General features: G+C 33.5%; 1 protein-coding gene across 3 annotated transcripts in view; it reads right to left on the reverse strand.

The window, feature by feature from the left end:
- Positions 1-3090: 3090 nt before the first annotated feature.
- The window catches only part of LOC113077394 (low density lipoprotein receptor adapter protein 1-B-like), a 30188-nt gene continuing 15482 nt past the window's right edge, over positions 3091-17796 (reverse strand). The window contains exons 2-10 of one of the 3 annotated variants that reach the window (XM_026249807.1): positions 16542-16684; positions 15173-15285; positions 9438-9552; positions 9034-9106; positions 8870-8950; positions 8661-8779; positions 7195-7229; positions 4771-4799; positions 3091-4046 (exon numbers count right to left, since the gene is read on the reverse strand). In XM_026249807.1, the coding sequence (XP_026105592.1) occupies positions 4000-4046; positions 4771-4799; positions 7195-7229; positions 8661-8779; positions 8870-8950; positions 9034-9106; positions 9438-9552; positions 15173-15285; positions 16542-16684 (755 nt within the window). In that variant the 3' untranslated portion in view covers positions 3091-3999. Of the gene's footprint in view, positions 4047-4761; positions 4800-7194; positions 7230-8660; positions 8780-8869; positions 8951-9033; positions 9107-9437; positions 9553-15172; positions 15286-16541; positions 16685-17796 lie in introns of all 3 variants that reach the window. The other 2 variants (XM_026249806.1, XM_026249805.1) reach the window with 2 other exon arrangements.

Here is a 17796-nt window from a genome sequence, read left to right on the forward strand (position 1 = left end):
TCAGGCTTTTCAGCATAATAATTTCTGTGGATCAAACACCCAGAGCTACCGACCTACTTCTAAAAATAAACCATCTCAGGAAAACCACCATGTGCCTTTGGTCGCTTCCCATTTTCCTGTAGCTCTTCACTTGCCACTTTCTCTGTGTAGGAAATTCAGAGCGATAAAACAAGGACAGATGCTTCAGATTTCACCCGTACCACTATGTGCCACCATTAGTCGCTTATCACACATCAAAAAAAAAAAAGCCTTTTAGATGCATGATAAAATCAATATCAGACTCTTGGAATGATGTCATCTCCCGCACCAAGACCCTAATGGCCTCAATTTAACATACTGCACTGCTATACAGAAGCAACAAATGTGCATTCGTCTCCATTGCATATTACATTCTGTAGTGCTCAAAGCCATATATACAATAATATAATAATCTCAAGCTGCAAAAACATTCAGCGGTGTTCTATCAATCCAGCAAGCCATCGTGTCCCAGAGTGCCACACAAACGACTGCAGGCGCTGATGAAACAGGCCACTCGGAGGAGAATTATTCTTCTGGTTTTTTTGTCCTGTCTGTTGCAGTTCCACCAGTCTGTGCCATCGATCAACATCATCGAGGTGTGATGGGAGCATCGTAGACGTCAGTCATGCCCTCCGTGGCTATCAGGATGACAGTATGTCAACCCTTTCATCACCCGACGGTCAAAAATCCATCAGCTACACCGCTGTATCGGCCCACCCTATACACATATTAAAGCCATCTACTGGGAAGTGTAAATGACGTACATTACGCGTATGACTGGATGTCTTATATTTTATGATGGATGGAGAATTCCCAAACCCCTTACTGCAATATATCAGACTAAATCTGGGATCTTTTCTCTTGTATTAGAAAAGGAAGGAAGGTGCAGTTTTGTAATGGTGCTGGAAGTATGACAGGGTTTCTATTATTTATTAGCTTGTGTTTTGTTTGTGCATGCAGCTCTTGTGGTCTGATAGGATGTGTACAGAAGCAGGTCTTTAGATTAAAGGAATAATTCACCGCAAAATTTATCTGAGGCCTTTAGAAATGTAGAAGTCAAAACAGATTTTGAGAAATTTAACATTGCACCACTTGTCACCAATCGATCTTATGCAGTGAATGGGTGCCGTCAGAAATGAGAGTTCAAACAGCTGATTTAAAACATCACATGTGGATTATTGTGATGTGTTTGGACACTCATGTGGACAGCACCCATTCACTGCAGAGGATCCATTGATATTTCAAATTTAAAAAACTAAATTCCTCTAAATCCGTTCCGATGATGAAACTAACTTATCTACATCTTGGATGGTATAGGCTTGTGTAAATTTTCAGCAAATTGTAATTTTCCGGGTGAACTATTTCTTTAAATTTGTGCTCTTATTTTCATAAGTCTGCTTATTAGAGAGAACAAATTTATGCCAAATCCCTCTGCTTACAAATAGCTTCACCTCTTCACCTTCTTTAACAGTTTTTATGTATCCTTAATATGGCTAGTAATATTTATTTGCTTATTTACCCAGTTTTGTATCACTGTTATAATCTTTAAACCCTCAAACCTGAATAATGTATCTAAAAGGCTAATCTCACTGTAAAAAAAAAAAAAAAAAAAAAAAAAAAAAAAAGGAATATCCTGACTGAATCTGAATTGTTGTTTTAAGAATATAAAAAGACCATAAACCTAATGATGAAAAGTGCATGCATATTTTACATTTATGTTCTCAGTTCATGGCTCTTCTTTTAAATGAGTTCTATTTCTCTTGATCAGTTTTAATAAAGATAATGAATGACTTGATGTAAGTTTTTTTTTTTCTTGCCTCCATATTGGCATTATAGCATATTTGGTATATGAGAGCTTATAAAAACCCAAAGCTTATGTTTGTTTCAACACAGACGTGCTAATGAAGTGAGAAGTAATTTATTGGTGCATTCAACCACCAAACAAAGTACATTACGAATCATTTACATTGTCAAGACATCAGAGAATTAATCAAATCTACATTGTCTTGATATAGAAATATATTAACAGCACAATTTTTTCATTAACTGCTAAAATCACAAGATATGAGACTATTGTGTTTTTGAACAAATATTTTATTACACAGCATTATATATCAACCAATGTGTATGTATATATGCCAATGACCTCTTCAGATCATTATGATGATGGTTTCAATAATATAGATTAGTATGTTTACAAAGCCAAACACAGATTGCATAGATTTGTATAAAGCACCAAATTTTACTATAAAAAAAAACAAAAACAAAATAAAACACATTATAAAATCACGCACAATCTTATATACTGATTGAACAATATCATTTCAGAGATGATGACATAATAAAAAATGTTTTTACTACGGCTTTTGCAAATGTTAAAGACAATGAAAGTGTCCCAAATCCTTCCACAGAAAACAGTGATTATTATTATTTGTAATTTTTTTTGTGAAATGCATAAACTGTAAAATTAGAACAAACATTTTTTAACTGACCCACTGACAGATTCAATGATACATCAAAATAATCAGAACACCACTGAACTAAGACCTTTAGCTACAGCAGACACTGCTATTACAAGTATATATTCTATTAAAATAAAACTTATTCCACTTCCAGCGGAAAAGAAAATGGTTAAAAAATTTTGATCTGTAATACTGAGCGGAAATACTGCATATTAAAAAATGCACAAAAGAGCAAAAAGTTGACAGAGCCACTGAGGCTCAAAGACTGAGCTTTTAATGATTTCAGAGAATAATGAAGGGATTTCTGAGCGTGGATTTTAATATAAGGTAAAAAGGGCAGAATGGCAGTAACACTAGCTGCTAGAGACTGATTGGGACTCATGGGAAAATGATTAATTTTCATTTCTGAGAGGCAAAGTGTAATATTCTTTAGTTCCTTTAAAGCCAAGAATTAGCAGAACCTACAGAAAAAACGTAAGCTATAAATTGTTGTGCCTTTTCTATTCAACAGCTGTTCGGCAGAATATGGTTTATTTTTTACCAAATCATTAATGATTTTGACATCATTTTAAGAAAAGGAAAAAATAAATAAAAACCCATGTCCGTAAACGTATGAAGTTGCATATATTTAATAAATAATTAACATCAATTACGTTTCACTGATGACAATAATAATAATAATAAATCTAACACTTGTGGCTGGAAGCCAGTGTGAAAGCATTTTACACAAGACTATTTTAGACCCTAAAGAAGGAAATTCAGAAGTGTTTTGAGGCCTTTGTAAAATATGGTCACAGAAAAGAGTTTCTGTAATGATTGCTTAAACAAATGTCACCCTGACCCAAAACATGTATCTGAAATTGAATTACAGTGCTTCAGAATGTGAGTCCTGAACAATTCTACATCCTTATATTTGCAAACGTTCACTACAACTCCCTAACACATGCGGCTCCAGTACTGTACCTGCTCTGATGTTTCATCACACTCGACTTGAAGAACGCTGGGCTGAAGGACGGACAACTGTTTTCTTTGTGGAATGTACATTTGGTCTTCCTTTCAAGTACATGTTTGCAGTTACTGTATATTTAAATAATATAACCCAAGTATCTAAATATAGCACCGATGTGTTTGAAAAGATTTACACTTTTTACATGGTATTTGTAGCAATTCTACTTACACAAACGCTTGAATACAATATAGCAAGATGCAGTATCACACATGTTGAATTGTCAAGTACTTACCCTGAACTTACAGTATTATAATGCAAGTACATTGGCATTCAAGAGTTCTACAGTTGAATCATGCACGTCTATGCTGCTGTTTTGTGGTATTGTTGCCGTTTTAAGTGGCAGTTGTGTGAATGAGTCCATCACTGAGGCATACGTTGCATGTTGTGTGCAGTGCTGGGGTGTGCTGTGTGTTCAGGACACTTTCTGATAGGCTGGTGAGAGTGATGTGTGTGTGTGTGTTCAGTCTGAATCCTCGCTGTTGAAGGACAGGAGATCTTCTTCCACTGGACTCACAGCTGCATCCTCAGACACGGTTCTGCTGCGGGATGTTGCCAGTCTGACGGAGAGAGGAAGAGTAATCCTTTTCTAGCTCTGGAAACTTTTGTGGATTAAATTAGGTTTTACAAATACATTTTACACTGAAAGATCAGAAAGGTGAACATGCAAAAAAATTACAAAAAAAAAAAAAAAAAAGACAACCAGGGTACCCACAGTCACTGAAAAACTGGACATTTTATGGAATTTAGTTTTCCAGACTTGGAAAAATAATTGTATTATAACATAGTTGTATTTCTTTCTTTATTTGAGTATATATACACTTTTGCATGCATAGTTCTAAAGAATTTATCAGCTTCATTACCGTTCAAAAGTTTGGGGTCAGTAAGAATTTTTTGTCTGTTTTTGAAAAAAGTTTCTTAGCAAGGCTTCATTAATTTAATGAAAAATACAGTAAAACAGTCATACTGTAAAAAAAAAAAAAAAAAAGACAATGAATGCATTTTCAGAATTCTTTGATGCAAAAAATAGCATTTATTTAAAATAGAAATCTTTTGCAACATTATAAAAACTGTCACTTTTGATAAAAAAATAAACAATCTACTGAGCCCAAACTATTAAACAGTACTCTAGATATATTGGACATGCAGCAATGTGTGAAGCACATTAATTGTGTCAGGTAATGACCATGAAGGAAACTGCTGTAAGTGTGAAGCTTGTCTGAAGTGTGACTGATAACTTGAGGCTCATCATTAAGTGGTACGGTTTTCTCTCACCACACTTACCTGCGTCCATCTCCTCCACCTCCATATTGCTGCGTGAGAGGGCAGGTGAGAGAGAGCATGACAAATTCTGACAGTAAGCTATGGTTAAACCATCACATCCTTCCCAGCATCCCACTGTTCAAACAATAGCAGCCTTACTCAGCAAGTGAAGATCTAGATCTATTATTATGGTTTTTATTGTGGTTTTTTTTTTTCATGCTCAGTGAAAGGAAAGAGCTGACTACTTGGATTCGCCTCATCTGATTCAGTTGGAGAATCCTGGTCCTTTGGCCCATTACATTACTTATAATAATGTATTCCATTGGCAGGATGAGAGTGCTGTTTCTGACCTGCTGTATGAAAGTAATGAAGTCACAGTAATGCATTGGCATCACAACCAGTCACGACTTTATTACAGCAGAGAATGTGGTAAGAAATAAGAGAATGACTTGTGTATCAAGTTAAAATACATTGAATAGAAATGTAAACATTAATTTAAATGTAAACATTAATTTAAAATAAAAAAAAATATCAATTGTATATTAATTGAATATGATTATAATTTTATTAATAATTCTAATTAATTCAATGTTTATTTATTTATTATAAAAACATTAATTATTAATAAAATACGATTTATTATATTTTATTTTATTCATCCAATGTCAGAAAAGATTCCACTTTTACATTAATAATTCTTGTCAATTCAACATTAATTATAAAAAATATATAAATTATAAAAAATATAAATGTATTATTACATCATAAATGTAAATTTAATCCAATTACTGAACAGGTTATATTTTTATATTATAATTAATCTTTATATTATATCTTAAAATTTATTAAAATATTAATATGTTATTATTATTTATTATACAAATGCAATAAAATATGAACATTTAACATTTTAAATATGAATTATTAACAAAATATGAATTTTGTTATTTTTTAACTATTAAATTAATCCAATTACAGAGCAGATTATAATTTTAGAGTAATAATTGTATTTAATAAAAAATATACATTATAAAAAATAATCATTATTAATAAAATATTAGTTAATATATTTAAATTATAAAATTCTAATGACAGAACAGATTATAATTTCAGATTAGTAATTACAAATTCATTAGAAATTGTTGCATTTATTATAAAATATGTATTATGAATGAATGAATGAATTGATTAATTATTATACAGTTATAAAAATTAATGCAATGACAGATTCTATTTGTTTTCTGTCTTTTTTCCACTTCACTATATTTTTGGTAATTTTTTTTTTGCCAATTCTTGTTTATGTATCTAACAGCTTTACCTGTTAAGTACCTCTTAAGTACCAGCGTTACTTAAATTTAGTCATTACGAACTCTTTACATGCCATCTGCTGCTGTCCTAGCTAAACATGAATATTTGCTAAACATGTCCTAGCTAAACATGAATTACTCCAACCTATCATTGCACTCATTTCCAGGGCTCTGTTTGAATTGATATTAATAACTGTGTATGAGTAGAGACCCTCAGAATAAAATGATTCTCCATGCCCATTCATCTGAACCAGAGCCGCTGCGGTTAATGTGTCTCAGCGCTCCTACTGTGTGTCGAATCTCGCTCCATCTCAACTTTATGAGACATAATGTCACACCTGAGGGAGTGTGAACATACTAGCTGATTATATGAGCAGGCAAATATTTTACAAACAGTTCCACATCAGCATACAGATGGCCTAGAAACTAACACACACACATGGATAATATGCTAGAAAAACTCATTTCTTGGTGCCTAAAACAAAGAATTTTAGTTCATCTCGGGGGGAAATCACCTCTTTTTAAATGCTGTATTCAGACATTTCCTGAGCCGCGTTGCAGATTAAACAATCTTAGAACAAACATGAGAGAATCCATTCAAATGTTTGAGGTCAGTAAGATTAAAAGAATAAATACAAATTAATAATTTTATCCAGCAAAGACTTTAAATTGATCAGAAGTGACAGTTAATACATTTAGAATGTTCCAATAAGATTTTATTTCAAATAAATATAATTACTATAATTATACTATACTATAACTGATTTCTGAATGATAATGCTACACTGAACACTGAAGAAATAATGCAGGAAGAAATAACATTTTAAAATCTATTAAAACAGGAAAAAGTCATTTTAACTTGTAATAATATTTCACAATTACTGTTTCTATTTTTACTGTATTTCTGATCAAATAAATGCAGCCTTGGTAAGAATAAGAGGCATCTTTAAAAAAAAAAAAAAACATACAGACTCCAAACTTTTGAATGGTAGTATAGATATTTTGTTTTTGTTTTTTTTTGCCTAGAACAGTAATATCTTTTATTTTATGTGAGTGTATTTGAAAGCATCCTGTAGGATCAATCACTGATTTCTGAGACAGGTTGACTATGTTTGAGCAGAAGGGAACACAAACTTACCTTGAAAATGCCTCATCGAGGCCATCTTCCGCATCCTGAAAATAAAAGAACACAGAAAACCATCACAGATCACATCTACATTATATCATACACACAGATTCAGAGAGTATCTGTCAGCACCAGTATGCTGTAAAACCTTCATCTGCAGTATCTCTGTGACGGTCATTATCTGACACCAGCAGACTGAAGGCCCTAATTGGGTTTCAGAACCTGCCTTAACAGTGAATGGAATTCAATCACAGCTGGAAAGTAATTAACAAAGGCACAGTTGAGCACAGTGTGCAGACAGAGAGCTCGACAGATCCAAACTTTCTTAAAACAGTCCTTGACGACTAAACCGGAAAGGGCAGCTCTCCATCTAGTGGTCATGTTTTTAATCAATAATATTGTATTTAAGCAGAGAATGCCACTTAGTGGTGACTATGCGCTATATCAACAGGACTGACAATATTATGGCACTTAGCCAATGGCAATTAAGTAATTACTGCCTTGGCATGCGCTTTGGTTTCAAAACAACTGACCTTGATTTTGGAGCTGATACTTTGCACAATAGTGGCACTCTTTCAGCAAATTAATGAGGATTCATATGATCAGGCAGGCCAAAAGATGAACTAGTGCCATTCAGGTTACCAGAAAGACTGCCTTGCATTTCAGCCATATTATATTAAATTTAAATTTATTCATTTAGCAGACTATCAATTTTAACCTATCATGTGTTCCCGGGGAATCGAACCCCCAACCTTGCGCTTGCTACAGGAACACTATATATTATATATATATTATATCACATAATACAGAAATAAACTCTGAAAAATGAAGGAATATTTATGTGTAAAATTAATTGTGCTCTAAATTGAGTTCAGTAAGGTTTTTTTTTTTACTTGTATTCACATTCACACATTAAATTGATATAGGAAAAAAAAGACATTTACAATGTTACACTATATTTATATTTTCAAATATATTGCTTTTGAGCCTATCGTAATTATTTCTGAAGAGATAATATAACTCTGAAAACTAGTGATGGCTGCTAAAAATTCTGCTTTACCATCACAGGATACCACACATTTTAAAACACATTAAAACAGAAAACATTTATTTTTAAATTGTAATAATATTTGACAGGATTACTATCTTGATATATTGTTGACCAAAAATAAAAGAATCCAGTCACACTTTATTTTAATGCCCAATTTCTCATTAACAAACCACTAACTATGGCTTTTGCCTCAATAAACTTCTAATTTGCTGCTTATTAATAGTTAGTAATGTAGATATTAAGTTAGGTGTTTAGAATTAGGGATGTAAAATATGGTAAGGCAGAGTATGTGTTTATAAGCACTAAAAAACTGCCGATATGTTAATATTAATAAGCAACTAGGTAATAGTGAAAATTGGTCCCCTTACTAAAATTCCTTCCAACCCCAAACTTCTGAATAGCAGTGTGTGACATGATGACATCATACCCAGGAGTCGTGTTTGATTGGTCGTCTCCTAGCTTTGCTGCGTGGAGATGGTGAAAGGAAGGAAGGGAAGAAGGGCTTCCTAAGTCTGTGCTCCATCAGAGCTCGAGTCTTCTCCTCCTCTGACACAAGTAAAGAAAAGTATTCCCATGAATTTAACAAAATTAAGACAGACATCCAGCAAACCATTGTGTTCAAACCAATAAATGTACCTGAAACACTGTTTGCTTCAGATTCAGGTTGAGATTCAGGGTCTGAACAGGTGTAGCATGTGCGGGTTCTCTTACTTTTGTCTGCAAATGAAGACATAGGAATATAGGCCTATCTTATGTTACTTGGAATATATTTATATGGACAAAGGGCACAAAAAACTCACCTTCCTGTGCGATCTCCCACAGATCCAGAGCTACTTTGAAAGCTTGTGCTACTGTCAGAGTCACAGCCTGAGCCTGTGGAGAACACGTGATCACAGAATCAAAGAGAACCCTGGGTGAGATTTTTGGAGAATGATTCTCTTGTCCACTAGATGGCGGTAGATACCAATACGGGTCAAGAGAAGAGACTGGGGCTTTCACAAAAAACAAATGTGATACAAAAACTCTAGCGAGAAAATAGCTTATCATTAAGCAGGTCACACAAAAAGGTGGTGAAGGATTACAAAACTATCAAAATGGGAAACATTTCTTTAAAAAAAAAGTGTAGATCGATAGATAGGAATTTTACATTGTTGCCATCTGTAACATCCAAACATTTTCACAATGTGCATCTGAAGACACTTACTATTTTCTTTTTTTGGCACAGGAAGGCATGGCACTCCAGAGTTTCGTTGAATTGGCTTTGGGAGACGTAGGCAAAGACCTTATCCTGAGTTTTGTCTGTTGTGCAGTAAGATATTCTGCAGAGGCAAGAAATACAAGTTTTTCACTGTTTTCAAAGAACATTTCTGGGAATGTATAATGTACCGACAGGGTCTTGGTTATGACTAATATCAATGAATGTGTGTGAAAATCACCAGCATTATGTTCAGAGAAACTGCAACCTAAACAAGCTGCCTGGACAAAAACCCTCTTATATAATACGTCAAGTCTTTTGTATCTTTCAGGTACTGCATCCAGCCATTTAATAGGTCCTATAAGGTCTGTGGACTAACCAGGACGATTCCAGACAAAAACAGATCTGTAATTTTAAAAAGTAAAATCTCTCAGAATTATGTTGGTAAAATCTGTGGGTGAACTATAATAAGACCTATTTCTGCACCAAGAAGTTCTGTCAACATTGTTCCAGTCCTGTATTATTATTTTTGTCTGCTGTGAAACACAAAATAATATATTCTGAAGAATGTTTACACTTCTCTCTTCCATTCAGTGACCGTTTCCTCTAGCTTAAACAGTAGATTATGAGGCTAACAACACCAAGAAATGCATTTAATAAAAAGACTGCCAAGCTCCAAAATTCACCTAGAAAACATTCTTTGATCCCTAGAAGCCATTTGTTTAAGAAAATCCTTAAATTTAATGTTATTCTTTCAATACAATTGAAAATTTAGCTTTACAGTCATGGTCACCATATTCAATAACAGAGGAAAATTACAGTGAGTAAATCAGGATAAAAGTTTAATTTTGGGTTCATACCCCCCCCACTAGACTGATATCCTGTCAATCTATAATATGATAATAATATAATATCAGACACACTAATAATTCAAATAAATATGAACCATCAGAAATGTAATAGAAAGTGGATTTTGAATGCCATTTTAGGAAAAGGATGGAAATCTTTAGTACCAACTCAAAAGGGCCTGTGTGTAATAATGAGATACATTAGACAAAGATTGGGGGAAGACAGAGCTCTGATCTCACTTCATCTACAATTGTTAGTGCAAGGCTTCTGATCCACGACCTAAATAGAAATGCCCAAGACTCTCTATTCCCTTTCTCCCTCCCCTTTCAGTCTCTGAACATGGGGGTGTGGTGAATTATCATTTATTCCAGTCTGTGGTGCATTGCACACTTTCATTATTGAAGAGTGAAAAGCTGAGAGGGAAGGAGAGTGTAAATGGCCTGAATGTAGCTTGTTTGTAGCTCAATTGAAACAGAATGAAAGATGTGGGATGTTTTATCAAAAACAACCTCAGATATACTGACAAGAACTTTTAAATCTTTACTTTCACGCAAATCAAATAAAGAAGGATGTTCTGAAAGTGACTCCATGGAATTCCATGAAATGTAATGCATTAATAACTAAGCGCTAATTTACATTTTATATATTAATATTCCAGTCCTTGAATTTGATTGGCTGCACGGCATTATACGCTGCTGATTTATTTATAGTCCAACAAAACAGTTTGCGTCACTCCACTTGAATGTGTTTCTGAGTTCTACTGGTGGAAATGTTTTGTTAATTATTTTTGCAGGTTACACTGGTTACATTTACTAAAAAAACAAGTGACTATGTTTATGAGTGAGTCATTGAATCATTCACACAACCGATTCGTTAAAAATCACCAAATTATTCAGGAACAAAATGCCACTACTACGTGTTGCTCGTGTAAGTTAGAGATGCAACAATTTTCATTGCAGTAAAATAACTAACAATACCATATTTTGAATGTAAGATATTTATTCTTTGAACTATTTTTCAGATATTTGCTTCATGCTGTATATGAATGACAAAACATAAAGTGGATCATTTAAAAACAAAGAAACTGAATCCAAGCAAAGTGAAATGCAGAGACACAGTAAAGTATCAATGCACATCAAAAGAAGTGAGTGAGGCCTGCTTTTGGAGATTAGGCAAGTAAATTTTAACAAATGTCATGTAAAAAATGTCTCAGGTCACATACAATGTACAGAGAGAACGAATGGAGGCTTTTACGTAAGTAACAAGGTTAACAAACATGACCTAGTAGCTTTGACTGTAAGAGCTTACAGATTTTCCAAATGCTAAAAAAAAAAATGCAAAGGAATGATAACTATATACATATGTATATTTGTTTAATTTTCAATGAAATTGATATTTTATATATGTAAAACTCCTATAACAAAAATTATACTATCTATTCATTTATTTAAAAATAAAGTTTAATTTAATATTATATTTCTATACATTAAATAATACATTTAATTAAATCTAAAATGTATGAAAACAGTCTGTGAATACAGAGAAGCAGAAAAAAAGCCCTTGCTTATTTTAGCTTTGGCAGTGTTTGCATTGGCAGGGTCACATCTCCCTCAGCGATGCCCTACTGGCTCCCCTCTCTCTACGAACACATAACAGTGGAATATGACATTCCCAGAATGGAAAAAAAGCCAAAGTGGAGGTTTAATCTCTTCATGAACCCCCATTCAGTTAATGCGGGACCATAGTGAATCTCATTACACAAATCACTGCAAGATTTGCGGCTTAGGAAAATGATGTCTTGCACACAAATCTAGATGTTTTCTTTTCAAGATAAGCTAGCAGCAGTGAAACTGATGTGTGTATTTGGATTAAAAAGCCACATAAAAATCCTAAATTGCATTGAGCACTGACAGAACTGAAACACAAGCAGCAAAAAAGATCCAGAATGCCCTTCAAACCTTTACAACTTCTGCTGTAATAAAGCTGGCATCTCCTACTGAGCCTAGACAAACAACATCATCTCATATTTTTCACTAAAAATAGAACGGCTGTGGGTTTTTTTTCATTTTTTTTTTCATTATTTGTAGATGAGGCTGTGGAGAGGGGGATGGGAGTCAAAAGAGTGAATAAAGATGAGGAAAAGTATTCATATCATTAGCGCTAATGTGTTTCCTTCTTTTCACCCCCCCAACACTTCATTCAGAATGCTCTCGTTTTCCTTGGAGTCAGTGAAAAGGCACAAAATACCCATGATTCTGTTCTTCACCCTCCAAATGGCTGTCCAAAACCCCCTCTGGGTCTGGGTTGAAATTGCATTTATTATAGCATTCTGACTGAACTCTGATTTCATGGTCCCCTGGTACTTGTGTTTATTCTCCAGCCTCCTTTGAAAGTCAAACTGAGGCTGTATGATCAAAGTCTTCACTGATTACATTCTGCCATATAAGACGCTTCGCTCCAGGGTGTTTTCTTTTATCCTGAGGTGTGCTTTACCTGAATCGGGCCAAAAACAAGCAGAAGCTCAGTGCTGTGGAGGGCAGTTTGTCCTGCTACGTGAGCTCTCAGCATTTATCTGTCTTACACAGGAATCCATATGTCATCACACTAAAACTGCCAGAACCCCACAGAGCATCTCTGAAGGGTGCAGGCAGGACGGTCCCAAGGATGGAGGAGATCCAGGAGCAAGGACGGAGTGTTTTGTTGCAGACCTGATGCTCTTCTGGCATACATTACAAAATCATGAAAGAAAAAATGAATTGGCATATTTGTCTTTATTACCACTGAAAAATACTGAAATAATAATAATTTAAAAAATCCATTTAACAAACAAATCTTTATTAATACTTAGATAATATACAGTCTCTTAGAAGAAATATTTCTTACTCATTTAGTTTTGGATTTGGATTTATACACACACACAAGCACGCACGCACAACATATATACTGTATAAAAAAGAATAATTACAAATCTAAATATTATAAATATATTAAATCTAACTATTTTATGCATTCTTATCTAATTAAATCTAACTATTTTAAATATTTCTATAATTCAATTTGACTAGAAAACAACGTAAAAGAGGCAGGGAGGGTATGTGTGGTGTGTTATTTAAAGAAAATGAGAATGAAAGAAAGGACAAACAGAGGAAATAATGAGAGAGTAGGAAGGATGTGGAATGGGTGATTCCCGTGACTGTGTCTCTGCTGTAGCTGATAAGGGGGATCTCTCTCATGCCCACTGAATAATACACCTCCCTCCAACAGACGGGTATAATACAAACAAAATTCATGAATATGAAATAAGCACATCATCTCTTGCATCAACATTTGTTTGAGATATTCAAATGTTACTGATTCACTGGTTAGTGATCTCGCTGCTGACTTCATGTTGTTCTACGGACCTTAACTGACTAAAAATCTCTAAATAATTGATTTGGAGAGAATGAAGAAGGGAGGCTTATTCCAATAATTGACTTAATGGCTTTTTAAAATTCTGAGAACATACAAAACAAAAATAACAGTTTTATCAGGTTCTCCGTGTGGTTTAAATTACCTGGGTTTGTTAAAGAACAAAATATTCTTTCATATGTCATCAATAAAATATAAAACAAAAAAATATCATATTTATATAATACTTTGTAAAATGTACACAGACATTATACAATAAATCATTTTTAAAAGTTAGATCAGGTTGAAGTCTGGGGTCAGCAAGTGAATTTCTTTTTTAAAGAAATTAATACTTTTATTTATAAAGGATGCATTCAATTTATAAAAAGAGACAGTTTAACACTATTAAAATCATTTCTAATAAATGCTGTTCTTCTTCAGTTCTAACTTTCTGTTCATCAGAAGTCACGGTTTCAACATTGTTAAACGTAAGAAATGTTTCTTGTGCAAATCAGCATGTTAAAGAGGTTATCGGACGCTTGTTATGATGAGTTGTTATGATTCTGTGGGGTCTTAATGAAAAGTCTGTAACATAGTTTGGTTAAAATTTCTTAATGGTAGTGTAAAATGACACCGCTTTATCCTGACAAAAACAGCTCTGTTCAAACAGTAGCTAGCTGTTTCCTTGCATGCTTCCTTAAATGCAAATGAGCTCTGCTGACCCCGCCCCTCTCTTCCAAGCCTCTCACTGAGAGATGGTAAACTTTAGCCACATTCACCATGAAACTCGCTAGCACATTATTAGGAAAGGTGATATGCAAAGATTCATTAAAAAACCTTACACTCTTCTGGAGATGAAGCAGGATCACGAATGATTCACATGAAGATAGACGCATTTAGGAAACTTATGCCATGTCCCAATTCGCATAATATTCATCTTAAGTAGTATTCAAAATTATAATTTGTATGTCCCAAATCATAGTATTTTGAAATGAGTATGCCAGAGATTCCCAGATAGTTTACTGATTGCGGTAGAAATTCAAAGTGAAAATCCATGCACACAATAACAGCTAATGTTGATCACAAAAGGTTGTGGGTTAAATTCCCAGGGAATACACATATTGGTAAAAAAAAAAAAATTATATCCTGAAAGCACTGTCGCTTTGGATAAAAGTGTCTGCTAAATGCATAAAGATGATTGACAGTTTATTGGGCAGTTTAAATGTTCACAGGATGCACATTACTAAGCAACAGAGTTATGATGATGAAGTAGTGTCCAAAGCTTGCCAACTATTCTGTAAATATTCATTTATTCTAAAAAGATTACATACTTTTAGGACATAGTATATTAAGTAGGTTAATTTATTATTTTGATTAAATAATTTTTTTGTTTTTGTTTTTTTTTGAAGAGTGAATTTTTTAAGAGGTCTTTCCATTAGCACAACACTGTGATTTTCAAATGATGAAAAAAAAAAAAAAGCATTTGTGTTTTCGGTGTGGTTTATTACCTGTAAATGGAAACATCCTCGATGAGGTCATTGGTCTCTGTGTCTGAGATGATGATTCCTTTGGGGGAGACAGTGAGGGTCACTTTCCGAAACTTCTTTGCACTGGCCCGAGCCTGCATGTGGATGACAAGCAAAAACAATTGGTCTGAATTCTGAACAAATATCCTTGTCACTGTCAGCTTTAAAATGTCACTCGTAACTCACTGACCATAAACAATAACCTCTAAAGGTCAGCAATATCTGTGTGGGCTATTAACTCCAAATCCACAGGTACAAGAGCTGAAAGAGATGATGCTTCATATATAAAATTCATCTTTATGCCTTGTTACTATGATCCTGGCCTGTGAACACTGGTACAGCAATGGCAGGAAGAAAAGAGGCCAATATGGATGAGGACGAGAGGATATTATGGTTGAAACATAGAAGAGGAGAGAAAGGGGACTCGTCAAGGGCAAAGAAAATCAGGCAAAGCATATCTGGAGTGTCTTTCTCTATTCCCAGGAGACAGTAAACACTGATTTAAACCACACAATGAAACTCATCTCAGTGATTCTCAGACTGACAGTCGGAGAGAAAACTGTCACGTTCTGATTCGATTGTGCAGCTCCAGAAAGCAGAAGAGATCTGAGAAAAAAGGAATTATGTTGTTTAATTAAGCCTGTAGAGCCTGAAATATAAAAGTAAAATAAACATCTATTTTTTTATTATTAAAATAGAACAGTTTATTAAAGTTTCGGACAAAATATAATAATAATAAATCTAAAATAAAATGTAAAAAAGAAAAATGCGTAGAGTAGGCCATTTGTTTTTTGTTGAGTCATATTGATTCAACAGGCTTTTCTGGTTAGGGTTACACACACACACACACACACACACACACACACATATATATATATATATATATATATATATATATATATATATATATATATATATGCAATATCAAATGTACACGCACCTGAAAAGGAAAAAATAAAAAATGAATAGAAAATATCAAGGTGTAATTAAGATAGAAATTCTGTTTGTGTTATAATAAACTATTGATACAAAAATTTGGTTTCTGTGTTTTGTTAATCAATTTGATACTGATAAGAATCATAAACAGACTTTTTCTTTTCATGACCTCCAGTATAAAAAGAAAATCTAAATAAGGGGGAAAACATTTTATTTATATTTTTATTTATTAAAATATATTATTATTATTATTATTATTATTAAGTGACAAAATAATTTTATACCCTTATATGGTCAAAATGTTCAAAGACACAAAATGATGCAAGTAAGATTTTGTGCCAATTTGGATCATGATCATTCCTTACTATTCTCAATTTGTCAAGTCCTTTGACGCATTTTTACTGTGATGACTGACCGTGGCTACAATCCTCCTGATAGCAGCCGCTGCCATGTCTTCTCCTTTAGGCTGGCCAACCAGAGTCATGCCCAGATACTTCACGTTGAACACCATCCCTTCCAAGAGTGTCTCCTTGGTGTCCGTCCAGTTCTCTGGAAGCTCTGAAACACAAAATAAACATTTTCATTATTTGTTATTTTAAAGAATAGTTCATCAAGATTTGAAAACCCTGTTATTATTTACTCACCTGAATTACTATAAATACACATATAAGGAGACACCCTTACTCTCTGACTGACTCTCTGTCTATACTATTCTGTAAAGCACATTATTTTGTTTTCCACTGAAGAATGAATTTGGTTTACAAACGAAATATTTAAGGCTTTAAAAATCAAATGCTCGAAAGACACCGCTGATAAACTGGAAGCAAAAACTCCAGTGTTTTATATAAAAATACTTCCATTCAAAACAGATGACATGGTTTCACACCTTTCCATCAGGAGAAGTGAGGCTCATTCCCATGTAAGGAAAAATTCAAAAACTGTGCCACACAGTGAGCTTTAAATAGCTTTCCGGTCCCATTTGGGTCTAATACAAAGCCCTGTAGGAGTGCAGAGCTGGATCGAAAGATATGCAGAATGAACCTGACGAGACTTCTACTGTCCTGCTAGGGCAATTCTGAGGGAAAAAATCTAGATAAAGCAAGCACTGGAGTGCTGGACCTTAACTCACTGTTTTATCAGTGTGAATTATTGATTGTTATGCTTTCAAAATGACAAAGATCCTTTATTATTATTTTAGATAATACATCTCTAATGGAAGAAAACGCATCAGAACTGAAGGAAGAGAGCATTTAAAATAGTCTCTTCTTGATAATTTATATTTTTCCTCACAGGTAAAGCCAAAGTTTGTCTATTTCATACATCAGTAAACTCTTTAAAAACCCCTTCTTGTGACCTCCAGTAGCTGAAAAGAAAACAAATGAATATATATATATATATATATATATATATATATATATATATATATATATATATATATATATATATATATATATATATAATTTTTTATAGTAATTTTAATATTATAATTATTAATGTATATTCTATTTTTTATATATTGAAAACACTTAAAAAAGGACAATATTAAAGGAACATTGAAAAATCTCCAGTTGCTCAACAGAAAACAAAATAAAACATATATATTTTACAATAATACTACTACTAATACATTATATTAAAATGTTGTTTTTTATAAAATTTTATAGACTACA

Source organism: Carassius auratus, unplaced genomic scaffold (genome assembly GCF_003368295.1).
Source record: "Carassius auratus strain Wakin unplaced genomic scaffold, ASM336829v1 scaf_tig00022521, whole genome shotgun sequence".
NCBI classification, from domain to species: Eukaryota; Metazoa; Chordata; class Actinopteri; order Cypriniformes; family Cyprinidae; genus Carassius; species Carassius auratus.